Below are 15000 nucleotides of genomic sequence, written 5' to 3' on the forward strand. Positions count from 1 at the left end.
TTAGGCCTGGTAGGAAGGACTGCTCACAGAGCGTTAGGCCTGGTAGGACGTAGGAAGGACTGTTCAGAGTGCGTTAGGCCTGGTAGGAAGGACTGTTCAGAGTGCGTTAGGCCTGGTAGGAAGGACTGTTCAGAGTGTGTTAGGCCTGGTACAGGAGGACTTTTCAGAGATCGTTAGGCCTGGTACAGAAGGAGTGTTCAGAGAGTGTTAAGCCTGGTACAGAAGGACTGTTCAGAGAGTCTTAGGCCTGGACCAGAAGGACTGTTCAGAGAATGTTTATCCTTGATTGTTTTTTGTTTTTGATGTGGATCATTTGCATTGAAGAAAATCCCAACGCATTTTCCAATCTAAATTGCTGAACAAGAATAAAATTTGTCAATCCATGTATTCACCCCCCTCATAGGCAACTTTCATGATAAAGAGGGTCACATTTGTCATCATAACCATCAGAGGGCCACATGACTGCACACTTCAACTAAACGTGAGCTGAGAGAAGCTACACAATTTTGAATTTGGTAGATATGATTTCCAGTACTCAGTTGCATTTTGGGGATGGCCACTACCTAAAAAATCGTCCAGAAACATAACCTATGTACGGTATGTTAATTGAACCAACATACATTCATTTCATGTTTTCCATGCTCAAAGAGCCACATGAATGGTCAGTATTTTTATCAGTGCAAAGGGCTCACATACATCATCATTCAATGATGTCACAAAACTGAAAAACCGTGGCCCAACATTAAGTGCAACAACTCAATGAATTCAAACCCAACAAGCATGATATTCATTGCAGTTGTAGTAGTTGTAGTGGCGACTTAAGTGGATATCTTTAATGACTGATATCGTTTCTAAGCAAACTAGACGCATGGGTTTGCCTTTGGATTTTATGAATTCTTCTCATCTTTCTTGACCGAGTTTTCTGTAACTCGATCAATTATTATTTTTTTTTTTTTAGTTTTTTTTTTAATTATGTGAGGATGCGGGCCGTATACGACCCGCGGGCCGCCAGTTGCCCATCCCTGCTCTAAAGGCATGAGTAGGCAAATTGCCGGTACCGATTTCTTGAATTACTAATCCCTGTTCCCATTCACACATGTCCCCACTCAAGAAATGTTCCAGAACTTTCTAGGGTAAGACTGCATGTGTGAAAGGGGCTATGAATACATACATTGAACACTTACACACACACAAACACACACACACACACACACACTCAAACATGCATGCATAAAGACACACTTGGACTGACCCCGCAACTGGCGAAAATACTTGCCATGGATTGTGCTCGTGCATGTGTGTGGGTGTGTGTATGTGTGTGTGTGTGTGTGTGTGTGTGTGTGTGTGTGTGTGTGTGTGTGTGTGTGTGTGTGTGTGTGTGTGTGTGTGTGTGTGTGTGTGTGTGTGTGTGTGTGTGTGTGTGTGTGTGTGTGTGTGTTTGGGGTGTGTGTGTGTGTGTGTGTGTGTGTGTGTGTGTGTGTGTGTGTGTGTGTGTGTGTGTGTGAGTGAGTGTATGTGTTTCTGTGTGCGCCCACATGTGTGTGTCCTGCCCGGATGGTGTGGCAGACCCCGCGGCAGGGTGCTAATGAGGCACGGCGCTGAGATGCTAACAAGGATGGATAGAGCCAGGAGTGGCCGCAGTCATGCACACATGCACGCATGCATGACTTGTTGTGTGCATCTCTCCCATGTTTTATTAAGGGACAGTGCAAGTCCCATGCACTACTGCACCAGAGAGAGCGTCAAGCTGCATTCATCTGTAGTCCCTGAGCGCGAGTTGTACGTACCACGCGTGATCTGAGGATAAACAAACAAAGCACCATGCACATTCAATCATGAGTGAAGGACACGCACAAACACACACACACATACTCATACGCACACACATAAACCCACGTGCATACACACACACACCCACCCACACACACACACACACACACACACACACACACCCACACACCCACACACACACACACACACACATACACATTCACACACAAACACACACATAAACACAAACACACACATAAACATACACATGCACATCACACGTGCAAACAAACTTGCATGCGCACGCCCCCATGCACCCAGCTGCCTGTGCTCGGCACAGAGAGATGCACTGGGTGAGTCACAACGCGGTGGATCCAGGCGGAGGCTCCCCAGAATAGTCCTGCCGGCCCCCACGTCGGGACGCTGCTGGGGCTGTTCTAACTGGAGCTGCCAGTGAGAACAGACTTAAGTTCATTTTCCGTCAATGTTCCGCTGCCTGCTATAACTGCAAGCGCTGCACAAGTTGATGCTAAGTGGCCAAGCTCATCGGGAAGGAGATGGGTACGGGTGGGGAAAAGTGCAGGACTGTGTGTGTTGGAAGTGTTGGTTATCATTTGTGGGAAGGTGTGTGTCGTTGTGTGTGTGTGTGTGTGTGTGTGTGTGTGGGGGGGATTTACTCACTAAGTTGCCTGTTATTTGCAGTGGTGCAATTAAAGCATTCCTGTTGTGATCTGTTCCGGACCCACTCTGTCCAGGGCTCTGACGCTCCACCAGACACGTCTCGTTACACCTCGATACCGCCCTCCCCTCCTCCCCCGATCCGCCTCACTCTCCTCTCCTCCTGTGCTTCTCTCCTCTTCCTTCCCCCCTCTTCACCTCCGCTCAGCCCCCTCCACCTCTCCACCCCTTCATTTCTTTTCGATCTTCTGTTCATCCATCATCTCTGCCGGGTGAGATGGGGGGGGGGGGGGGGGGGGGGGTCTGCTCAGCGCTGCGGCTCACTCAGGAGATCGACGTTCCGGCGGAGCCCAGAGTCACCTCAGTCCAGGAGGGATCCCCCCTGAGGGGACTCTGTGAAAGGAAGATGGGGAAGAGAGCAGGGGATATTTTATGCCGTAATACAGTTAAAGCTAGCTTAATGTCACGCTGTCACCTTCAGTTATTCTGCCCTGTGATCTCCCCGCTGGACGCTAAGGAGCAGATAATGTGCTCACAGATCAGCAGAGATCCTCCGTCTTTGATGTAGCAGTGGGCTGCGGTCGGCCCCCCCCTTTCATGATCCAAGCAGGTGCTTGGTGTGGGAGGCCAAGGGGCAGTCGGGATGGACCAGTCACCCCCACACCTTCTCCTGGCTGTTGCACAACGCTCTGATCTCACTGACGACTCGGCAGTTATATGGGAACGGATGTTTCCTCCACCGCTTTGATATGATTATTATTTATTGACATTAGTATACTATTCAGTAACAATCTGCTCATTCTAGAGAGCTGTGCTGTTTGTGAAGAACATCAAATACAATTCTGTTATTTAACCACCTCGTGCGGTTGTTTTCTGTTATGATATTCACGGCGTTCACTGCGTTCGTTTGAGGAGGAGGATTAGTGTTGCAGAGATCTGAGGATACCTATTCATGCGTGGATAATAATTAGCACACGCAGTCATGTTTTGTAGCCAAGGGCTCAAAAGGATTTTCTCTAAAATCAAAAGCTAATGAGCAGCATGAACGAGGCCTTGAACGTTGAGATTGGTGGAAGAAAACGGCTGCAAACACACTTTGTTGGATGCTAAAGTTGATCCAAGGCAAAAATTATGATTATGATGCTGACTTTGGCTTGAGGGACATATTTCATACAAGATCCTTAGCCTGCCATCATTTGAAGATGGCATGGGCCATCTCAAACCGCTTACCCTTTAATTGTACTGCTATCTTTAATTTGCCTCACTAGGCTAGGAAATTACTTTTCATGCTCAGGACTTTGAAGAAAGCTTATAAAGCTTTTGAGCATAAATGCCTTGCCAAGCTGAAAATACCAATATTTTTTTGCGTTAGTACATGGCGTACATTAATTCTTGGCATCCATGATAAGAGACATTGATGACATGCAAAAAAAAAAAATAACATCTCGGTAGTGCTGTAGCAGTCTTCTTAAAAATCCATTCCTAGGTAACAACAGACAAGGCCTTCCTGCTGAAAATCTCAGATTCTGACCGGTCCTACTTCTCTGACATTGCGGCTCGCAGTGACAACAGAGCACATTATTAAAAGGCTTTAAATACCAATACCAGTACGCAGAACGGCCGGGAGAGTGAGCACCCTGCCACTGACCTTTCTGCTCCTCCAGTAAGCACGCCAGCGCTGCGTTTTAATCTGCTCTCGTGGCCCCGAGATTGTCAATTACCAGGGCATGTAAGAGGTCTGGATCCCCCCCCACCTCCAACCTCCACGTGCCCCCATGAGAGAGCTGGAGCCACGAGGACATGTGGCCTCTCCTTCTAACGACGCCAGATCCAGCCCTCGGATCCGTGGATGGGTGGGGGGAGCGGGGGGCCGAGTGACAGGGTGGGAAATGTGGGCGACGGCTGCCTTTGAAGGTGCGTTCACACTTAGGGTGAAGCGAATCTTTTGTCTTGCGTTGGCGTTGACGCAATGTAACCCATCGTTTTACACGTGACTTAACGCTTGAGGTTCGCGCGAGTAACACAAATGGCTAATTATCCTCTGTTTTTTCGCTGGGTTAAAGGTCATTTTACACCAGCCGCGTAGCGAATAAAAGATGGGATAAAAAACTCAGACTGTCGCTTCAAAACTGATTACGTCAGCCGCCACACGAATATGCGGGAATCTCTAAAAAGAATCGCACCCGTGAAAAATGACAGATGGACTATGCAACCTAGCCTTTCGAAGATTTATTAGCTCCGTCCTTTCACCAGAATATTCTGTGTATTTAGAGGAATGTAACTTTTTAATCCTAGTGTTACACAGAAGAGCGAATGGCAGTTTGTGGATGAAGTGAATTTAGTGGGTGTGCATTCTGTAATACATCCATGTTTTGGAGCCGTTCGTTTTTGAGGTAGTTTCCCTGTTCGATTACTAAAAGATGGCATCACTCTTTTGGAAAAGTTTGTATCCAAAACCAAACTGTTGCGATACAACTGCATACCTTCATTTTATCAAAAGCAACCTATGCTCACGTACCGCAGTGCAAGTAAACCATGGCTTGTAGGGTTGATTGCTATCTAGATGAATAACCAATGCATAAACCATGTGATCATATAAAAGCTAGCGATAATTATAGGTTTATAAAAGTAGTTTACAACTATAGCATCAGTAAGAGACTGCGTTGAGAAACATTAACAGGCTGTTACTTCCGCCATGTCCTACAACATGCACTTTAACCATGGTGACCATGACAAAGATACCAGATTGTGATTGGTTTAACTGGTTTATTCGCTGGCTAGAGCCGTTAATAATTTATCTTGATGTAAATAAAATGAATGTTTCTTTTTTAAATACTGAAATCACTTTGTAAGTGTACAGACTCATTGAGCTCCATGATTTGTAATTCTTTTAATAACGTAGGAAAAAATTGCAACCAATAATTGCTGTTATTCATTGCGATTATTTGTTGCAATATTCACTGTTCAATGTAAAAGGAACTGAAGACAGCCTTGGCCAGCAGCCCGGGGCAAAGCATCCGTCGGTGGTAAAAGGGGGGGGGGGCGAGTGTGAAGGGGAAGTGGGGTGTAGGAGGCAGTGAAGAGGGAGGGAGGGGGATGACGTGACAAGGAGATGAGAGAGCGAGAGCTTTGATGACACCCACAGGGTAAAGGACGGGTCTGGAAAAATACACGCATCATCCTCTCTCTCGAAACTGTCTCCATGTTGGCCTGAAGAGGCAGTGAAGAGGGAGGGAGGGGGATGACGTGACAAGGAGATGAGAGAGCGAGAGCTTTGATGACACCCACAGGGTAAAGGACGGGTCTGGAAAAATACACGCATCATCCTCTCTCTCGAAACTGTCTCCATGTTGGCCAGAGAAATAACGTCTCCCTTGAGTTTCCTTTCATTATATTGCACATTATTGCTTTATTATTTGATTATCGCCCTTGTAAGGATTTGAACGTGGTCCGGTATCGTGGGGGAAAGTGTGTTAGTGGAAGTCGCTGCGCGGACGTGCTCTCTTGAAAGTCTTCCCCCGGGGAAAAGGAGGGCTTGATCTAACCGAGGCACGCTAACTGCTCTCGTTGGATGATGGCTGGTTGCAGATGAACTTTTGTGAAATTGATAAAAAAGAAATGATCATCTATAAAATATCGTAAATAAGAACATAGTTTTAAAGTTGAGTTCTTAAATCTTACGATTTTTAATTGTGTAACAGCAGTCTAAACTGAGCCTGCGCTGGGGATTAATTCAGAGGTCAGGGACAGCAGCCATGAAAACATCAAGGCACGTATCCGAGTACCCTGACCCCAAAGTCCAGTTTGTTACCCTCTGAGTCCCTCTGAAAAGGTGATCGCAGATTCATGCTCCGAACTGTTCCGAAACACGGCAGTGTACTGCTATTTAATTGGTGTCCTGCAAGAACACAAGAGGGTCGTTCCTGACATCGTCTCGGACATACCGATAACAGTAGGCTGGCAGAGGCAGGCAGGAGTCAAACATAATGCCAAAGTTGGCAAACCAACCTGGTTCACCGAGCCACCTCCTGCATCGGAGGGTGGAGATACACAGGTGAACTCGGGTACGAGGGAACATTAATACCGTGAAAAATGAAATGTGGCGGGGGAGCGGAGAGGGAGTCGTACTCTGGCACAGTTTGAAACAGTCCTAAGATATACTTGACAAATGATTGAAAATAAAGGGTTAATTGATTAGTTATGATCATTTTAATATTAATTCAAATAATATAATATGATATAAACTATCCCCGGCTCAGGAAAAATGTAACTGATAATATTTTACAGCGGTCACAGGTTTTATTTTACAGGTCTAATTGGTTATGCTTGTCGTCTGTCAATCAAAGACGTATTTAAATCAGGGTGGCCAACTCTCACACTTCTGGCGTGTGACACACGCCCTCAGCCGCAACCTCGTGCTCTCAGCCGCGGCCTCACTCTCTCAGCCTAAGCCTTCCTATCTCAGCCTAAGCCTTCCTATCTCAGCCTCCCTGAATCACCCTAAGCCTCCCATTATTATGTTATTCATGAAAGCACATTCAACCACTATCATGAATTGTTTTGTTTGTCACTTTCTCAGGTGTTGTCTTTTTCATTCTGCCTGACGATGGCTTGTGGACATTTCATTGGTTTCAGATCGTCCAGCCATTCATTTCTGCTTGGCTGTTTTCATCAGCATTGGCTCCACAGTGATTGCCTCCTAAAAAACATTCAGTCGCTGGCTCTGTTTATAAGAAGATCTAGATATGTGTCTTTGTACACTATTTTGACTGTATGTGTCATGTATGTGTGTCAATACACTATTACTGACTATGCAACAGAGTCGTCATAACGTCCTGGACTTGACACCAAATCTTCCCTCTCTTACTCTTTACTCCCCGACGATGCTGATCCAGCATCTAAACGTTGACTACAGAGTTTACCACTTCTCCTTAGTAAAGGTCATGTCCAGGGCTTTCTCCCAGGCCCAGAGCAGGAAGTCACAGCATCATGTGGTGCATGCATGCTCCACCATTAACCTTTTGCTCAGGTCCAGAGGAAACAGTGTGTGAGAAAGTTGGTGAGGGAGTGAGAGAGGGAGAGACAGACACTCGCCCCCAATACAGATGAGATTGAACCAGGCAAAGCTGGGCCGGGTCTGGGCCGGCCTCCTGTGTGTGTCGCCCCCCCGGGCACCACCATGCATCACACTCAGCCTGCAGACCTGCAGCACCACCGCACCGCAGTCACGGCAAGGACAGCTGGATGACACGATGGAGGGAAAGACGAGGGTTGGGGGGGGGGGGGGCGAAGTAATGGCTTGTGCATAAGGTGAACAGGAAATGGATACCCGCTTAGTTTCCTGACAGGAAGCACAGAGTCGATGAGAACATAGCGGGCCTAGCGACATTTCACAGGAGCCAATATACGCTCAGACAGACGCACACACAAGCACACACTCAGGCATGCAGGAACACACGCACACACAAACACACACGTAGCAGTAGATCACAGTCACGGACAGTGAGTGTGCTGAAAGGATCTAGCTTTTGCTTTGGTTTATAAAGATTTAGCATTATTTATGGTTCTTATGTTGTGAACCTTGGACTCTTTCGTCTGTACATGTTGCATTCTTTTTTTGGTGTAAAAATCTCAACCAATCAAACAATGTTGCCCTCATAGTACACTTATATTTACCTTTGAAGTGCTCAGCCATCTTTTATTGGATACATGTTGGACCCTGGCGGAATGGTACAAAATACGGTTCAAACAAGAGAGGGATCCAAAAGACCTCCGAGACCCATTGCGTCTGCTGAACGTACCGTACCGCACTTGTACTTTATACGTTTCCACCGCACTCGCTGAGCTAGGCTCCCCCGGCACTCTGGTTCACAACCAACAATTAGCCTCCAAATCAGAAACACGCCACCTAGCCATCCTCCCAACAGGAGGAAACCGGGGGAGATGATACATACCAAGCCCCCCGTGGTCTGCGCTAACTGGAGCTAAAGGTCAGGTGACTGTAGCCTGTAGCGAAGGGTCTTCTTTGTCCAACCTGACCAGCTGAAATACCCGCCGCCATTTTGTTACCTTAATTTTCTTAAAAATTCAAATCAAATGAAAAAGGAACAAAATTCGGATCATTCTTTTTTATTATAGTTGTGTATTTTACTGTAGAGAATATAGTATATATTATATCGTCAACAACACAGGTGATCCTCAATGTCATTTTCTGGTTATTATCACAGATTCCCATAGTTTGTAGTCGCTGTAACCTTTGAGTTGAACATATCAGTGATCCAGCAACATCCTAAGGCCAGATGGTCTCTGACGGCTCCCGGTCACTGATGATGAGTACCTGCTGAGGGCAGGCAGCATGCCTTTGAGAACGCTCTGAGTACAGACTCAGTCTGCACACTGGTTACCTGCAGAACTTTAAACAAGAACACGCCAGATGGGGCCTTTCATCAACCCACATAAACACTGTCTGCTGTCTACTTCAGGAGGAGTCAATGTTTTCGTCTGCACACCATCGAAGCTGCATATTGCTGAATGCAAATCTACAAGAGAACGTGTGTGTGTGTGTGTGTGTGTGTGTTTGTATGTGAGTTTGTGTGGGGTTTTGGGTAAACGTCGGTCCATAGCCTGCTTGTGTGCATGCATCTTTGTATGTATGTGCATACGTGTGTGTATGTATGTGCATACGTGTTTGTGTGTGTGTGTGTGTGTGTGTGTGTGTGTGTGTGTGTGTGTGTGTGTGTGTGTGTGTGTGTGTGTGTGTGTGTGTGTGTGTGCGCTACTCTGTGTGGTTGTTTGTGTTTGTGTATTTGTGCTACTGGGAGGTCGTCGTCCAACACTTCCAAGTATAACGGAGCTTCTTGAGGGCGGCAGCCTCCCTCCAAGGTCGGGCTGCTGCTGCTGCAGTGGGGGCTCTGTTGCCAACAATGGTGGGTTTCAATCAAGAGGGGGGGGGGGGGGGGGGCTGGGGTTCACCAGGTGCATGCAGACCATTTTCTTTATTTTACCCATCGGCGTCGTGCACATGCTCGCGCGCCCCCCATATAACCTCTATCCCATCGCCCCAAACCTTCCTCCCCCACTGCTGAATGAGGTGGGGGAGGAGGGAGCAGGCAAGGAGACGGGGGCAGAGCCTGGAGGTCCCTGGCTGACATGGTGCCGGGGAGGGGGGAGGGGGGAGGGGGGGGGGGGGGGGGGGGGTGATGAGACTGTTCTGATATCCTCCAACTGCGGTTCCACCAGGATGGATCTGTAGTTAAAATCATCCGCTCAATTTATTTACGACACATCTGGAGATGAGACGCCATCGGATCATTCCTCATCGGGACGATGGATCCATGAAGTATACCGGGAGACGATTCCCCCTTGATGGGGTCTAGACACTAAAGGGTTGGGTGGACAGGTGGAGCTTAGTCCCGGATCGAGGGGTTGGAGGAGGGCTGCAACGAGTCTCAATGAAAACAGACCAGCGACAAGCATGAATGAGAGAAGATGATACACACACTGCGTCGTGCCCCGCGATTGTACCTGCTTGAGGTCTTGATTGGTTGAGAGAGATTAAGGGTAGGGGCCTGCGATGACAGCCGCGTGGGAGTTGAATCGAGTCACGACCACAGCCCAGAAACAGCATCCAGATACGTGACACTGACATGTCCCTCTCCCTCTCCCCTCTCTCCCTCTCTCCCTCTCTCCCTCTCTCCCCCCCCCAGGCACCATGCGTCCGGTGCAGAGGAACTTCTATGAGCCGTCGTCGGCGCCGGGCAAGGGAGTGGTGTGGGAGTGGGAGAACGACAGCGGGTCCTGGACGCCGTACGACATGGAGATCTGCGTGACCGTCCAGAACGCCTACGAGAAGCAGCACCCCTGGCTGGACCTGACCTCGCTGGGCTTCGGCTACCTCATCGACTTCGGCAGCATGGTGCAGACCAACCGCCAGAGCCAGCGCAAGCGGCGGCTGCGGCGGCGCATGGACCTGGCCCACCCGCTTATCATGGGCTCCATCCCCAAGTCCCAGTCCTGGCCCGTGGGCGCCAGCTCGGGCCAGCCCTGCTCCTGCCAGCAGTGCATCCTCGTCAACAGCACCCGGGTCGCCTCCAACGCCATCCTGGCGTCGCAGCGCCGCAAGCTGCACGGGGCCGGTGGGGGGGCGGCGGGCAATGCCGGGGGGCCGGCGGCCAGCGGCCTTGCCCTGACAACGGTGCGGCAGAGCAACACCTTCGCCGGGACCTCGCTGTGGTCGCCGTCCGGCGGCTTGAACTGCAACAACATTAACATTAGCGTGGGAGGAGGAGTTGGAGGAGGAGGAGGTGGAGGCGGAGGAGGAGGAGGAGGTGGAGGTGGAGGTCGAGGTGGAGGAGGAGGAGGAGGTGGAGGTGGGCGTTCCAAAGCAGAGCAGGCGCAGTCCACCCTGTCCCGGGCGAATTTCCCGTGCAACCCCGTGATGCCTGGGCTCACACCCGCCCACGGACACCACGCCTTGACGGTCAACGGGCAGAACAACCTGAACCGTCCGGGCACCCAGCGGGCCTCCGTGGGGGCCGCCAGAGGAGCCATCCCACCAGGGTAACACAGGGTTACACGGGGATTCTAGTCTGAAATAGCTCTTTAGCACTCGTTGGGCGACTGTGAGAAAGAGCCGATTCCCAGGTCTTCTCCCCCCTCGCTCAACTAAGCCTCGCTCTCAATATGTCTGGCCTATTTCATCCTTTGTTTCCCTCTTTCCATTTTGTCTTTTAGTGTTTTCCTTCTTTGTCTCGGCTGAGCGCTTATTCACGTCTCTTCACTGTGATGATCAACGTATTCTTTGCATTAAGAGCTTTCGGCCTGGCTAGTCCCAGCCACTGTCCCCTACGCCTGATCCACTGCTGGGGAACTTCCACACTTCTCCCTGATAACAGGCTTATGTTGACCCCAATACCCGTGAAGCAGTGCAGCTCTTCTCCTGCTCTCTGCTGCCGTTCACATTTATTTAATTTATTATTTCGAACCAATTCATTAGCGACGGGATTGCATTTCCAGCTCTAAACGCTGGGTCATGTTGAGCCAAGTCCGCGTTTGGATTTTGTTTCATTCAGAAGCAGAACTTTTCCGAGACGCAGTACTTTGTGTGTTTGTGACGAAGGGTTGGGTGGGTTGGACAGTTGTGTAGTTCAGACACCACCAGAGAGTTCCTGCAGGTTGCATTGAGAGTGTGGTTCATGTGTAGGGCTGAGAGTGTGATGGGAGGGAGTGAGTGTGGGGCTGAGAGTGTGATGGGAGGGAGTGAGTGTAGGGCTGAGAGTGTGATGGCAGAGAGTGAGTGTAGGGCTGAGAGTGTGATGGGAGGGAGTGAGTGTAGGGCTGAGAGTGTGATGGCAGAGAGTGAGTGTAGTGTGTGAGGCTCTGACTGAGGGGAGGAAGCCGATTGGCTGCTGTGCCTCTCCGCAGGGGAGGGATGAATAATGGATCAAGGCGGAATGGGGGCTTGAGCGGCGCGTCCTGGGAATGATCCAAACCCTGAGACTAGAGAAGAAGACAACGCTGTAACCGATAGCACCGTGACTACTATCACTGCTGCCTCTAGCGCCACAACCGCCATCGTTACCATGACTACGACCACTACCAGCCCCATCATCATGACCTCAACCACCATCGTTACCATGACTACGACCACTACCAGCCCCATCATCATGACCTCAACCACCATCGTTACCATGACTACGACCACTACCAGCCCCATCATCATGACCTCAACCACCATCGTTACCATGACTACGACCCCTACCATGACTATCACCACTAGCAACCCATCATCATGAACTCGACCCCCATCGTTGCCATGACTACGACTACAACCAGCCAATCATCATGACCTCAACCACCATCGTTACCATGACTACGACCCCTACCATGACTATCACCACTAGCAACCCATCATCATGAACTCGACCCCCATCGTTGCCATGACTACGACTACAACCAGCCAATCATCATGACCTCAACCACCATCGTTACCATGACTACGACCCCTACCATGACTATCACCACTAGCAACCCATCATCATGAACTCGACCCCCCATCGTTGCCATGACTACGACTACAACCAGCCAATCATCATGACCTCCACCACCATCGTTACCATGACTACGACCCCTACCATGACTATCACCACTAGCAACCCATCATCATGAACTCGACCCCCCATCGTTGCCATGACTACGACTACAACCAGCCAATCATCAAGACCTCCATCACCATCGTTACCATGACTACGACCCCTACCACCCCCCCCCCCCCCATCACCATAGCCTCCACCCCTGTCCCTACCATGACTGTGAACACGTCTATGACCGCTCCCAGCCCCATCCTCATCACCTCCACCCCCATGGCGACCGTGATCTGTTTAGTGTTCCCCTGCACGTTGCTCGTGGGTGACGAGTCTGTGATTTACCCGCAGCGTTCTCCTTGTCATCTCCGCTGACCTAGTTCCGCGCAGCCGTGATTTAAACGCAGGCCGCGACCTTGTTTCGTCCAGGTTGCAACAGGCGTGCGTTATTTGTGCTGACGTCGGCGGATGCGATGAATGCAACCTGTGTTTGTGTGTGTGCGTAGGAGTTATTTGTGTGAGTGTGTGTGTGTGTGTGTGTGTGTGTGCTTTCGCGTGTGTGTGTCCCTATGTTTTTGTGTGGTGTGATAATGAAAGACGCAGACAAAGAGATTTAGAAAACAGTCCCTGAGCGTAAGAGAGTCAGAGGCGCAGACGACCACGATGTAGGAAACCTCTGATTCTGAGAGTGATTCTGTGTGGCGGGGGCTCGGCTGTGGGTGGGGGGTTGGAGCTCTGTCGAGAGGGAGGGAGGAGAGGGAGGGAGCGAGCAGAAGTGAACGATTGGTGGAGACGTGGCAGATGGAAGGAAGGGGCGGGGGGCAGGAGGGCGATGATGTTTGTTCCCAGGCGAGTGGCTTGTATACACAAGACGAGTGCGGTTAGCTGATAGAGAGACAGGCACGGCGAAAAGAAACCTCATGCTTTCGAAACACCAACTCCCTCGCACATGGTCACGAGTGCACACACACACAGGCACACAAAGCACACAAAACTAAACACACACGGAACAACAGAACCCACACAGTGCTCTTCAGATCTCGTTTCCACACACCTCGCTGCTCACCTTGTGCTGTGTATACAGAGAATGTTTAAGAAGCCTATTTGTGGCACCAATGCATAGGTTACATAAACACTCTGATGAAATGTGTTGAAATTCTATTAATTAGTAAGTAGCAATGCAATTGGAATAGAAAAAATGCAATGCCTGTATTACGCATCTGAACAGCATTTTATTTAAATGTTACAATATAATGTTGACGAGTTAGGACTCAAAAGGTATACATATTAATCATTTGGCATTGTATCTTTACTTGAAAAGAAAAGAAAAGGCTATATTTTGAGGAATATGTTTTGCATGAACATGCTCTGTTCTCACAGCACCTTCAAACAAAAATCTACTGCCTGTAAATATTACAGGTGGCCCCATCTGCTGGTGTGGGCCCACGCAAACAGTACAGCCATACTTTGTTAAAATGTAAATAACAAATCTAGATGTCAACAACAAAAAACAAAGATTTATCTCCGAGCCACCACGTTGTTTTTGAACATCAATTTTTTATTGAGGATAACTGTTCATTTGTTGTTGCCGAGTCAGCTCTTTGACCTGTGGCCAGAGGGCTTTGATAAGTTGGGCATTTCTAAACCAAACCGATGCGATGGTGAAGTTATCTGAATCATTTAGTCGGGTTTGAGGGCAGCTCCAGTGCGCTGTCGAGTCCATTAGCAGCCTCCTTTAATATCCCCTATAAGGGGCGCCATGCATTCATTCCTCCCTCTCCCCCTCCCTCTCTCTTTCTCACCCACACTCTCCATCTCGCTCTTTATCCCCCTCTTGCTCTACATAACCACACATTCATTTATGATTAAAGCACTGCTGGGTAGCCATACGCACACACACGCAGCTCTCCCGCTCTCTCCTTCCTCCCCTCTCTCTCTCTCTCTCTCTCTCTCTCTCTCTCTCTCTCTCTCTCTCTCTCTCTCTCTCTCTCTCTCTCTCTCTCTCTGTCCCTCTCTCTCTCTTTCTCTCTCCTCTTTTCCTTTTCTTGTACGGTTATCGACAGAAATGTTGCTCTGCTCTCTGCGTTAAAGTAGCCTTCTCTGTTTGAGGAGGATGTGTGTGTATGTTGAATGGCGGTCTGATCAAGTCCTCTAAGATGGATTTCAAATCCCTCTAAAGGATTAAAGAGACTGAGTGGCTGAAGTTTGACAGAAATAAATCTAGCTTTTACATCACCCTGAGGAATGTTGCCATAAACTAAAGGTCCCGTTTAGGCAAGAGGTAGTTTTCCCTCGGCCTAGGTTGGCTCTGTTCTGACGTTTCTGTGGCCCTCGAGTGGTCCTTCTGAAAGGGAGGTGGAGAGAGGAGGAGGTGGAAGGCGAGGAGAAGGAGGGGGTCAAAAGAGAGTGATGAAGAGTACACGAGTCAGGGGGAGCATGAGTGATGGGAGCTGGCAGGGCGAGAGGAACG

General features: G+C 49.2%; 1 protein-coding gene across 1 annotated transcript in view; it reads left to right on the forward strand.

The window, feature by feature from the left end:
- LOC132460036 (E3 ubiquitin-protein ligase DTX1-like) overlaps window positions 1-15000 on the forward strand; it is a 37349-nt gene that overhangs the window by 11186 nt on the left and 11163 nt on the right. Inside the window, exons 4-5 of the mRNA XM_060055038.1 lie at window positions 10155-10751; window positions 10833-11007. Coding sequence (XP_059911021.1) covers window positions 10155-10751; window positions 10833-11007 — 772 coding nt within the window. The remainder of the gene's footprint in view (window positions 1-10154; window positions 10752-10832; window positions 11008-15000) is intronic.

The sequence above is a fragment of the Gadus macrocephalus genome, chromosome 6 (genome assembly GCF_031168955.1).
Source record: "Gadus macrocephalus chromosome 6, ASM3116895v1".
NCBI classification, from domain to species: domain Eukaryota; kingdom Metazoa; phylum Chordata; class Actinopteri; order Gadiformes; family Gadidae; genus Gadus; species Gadus macrocephalus.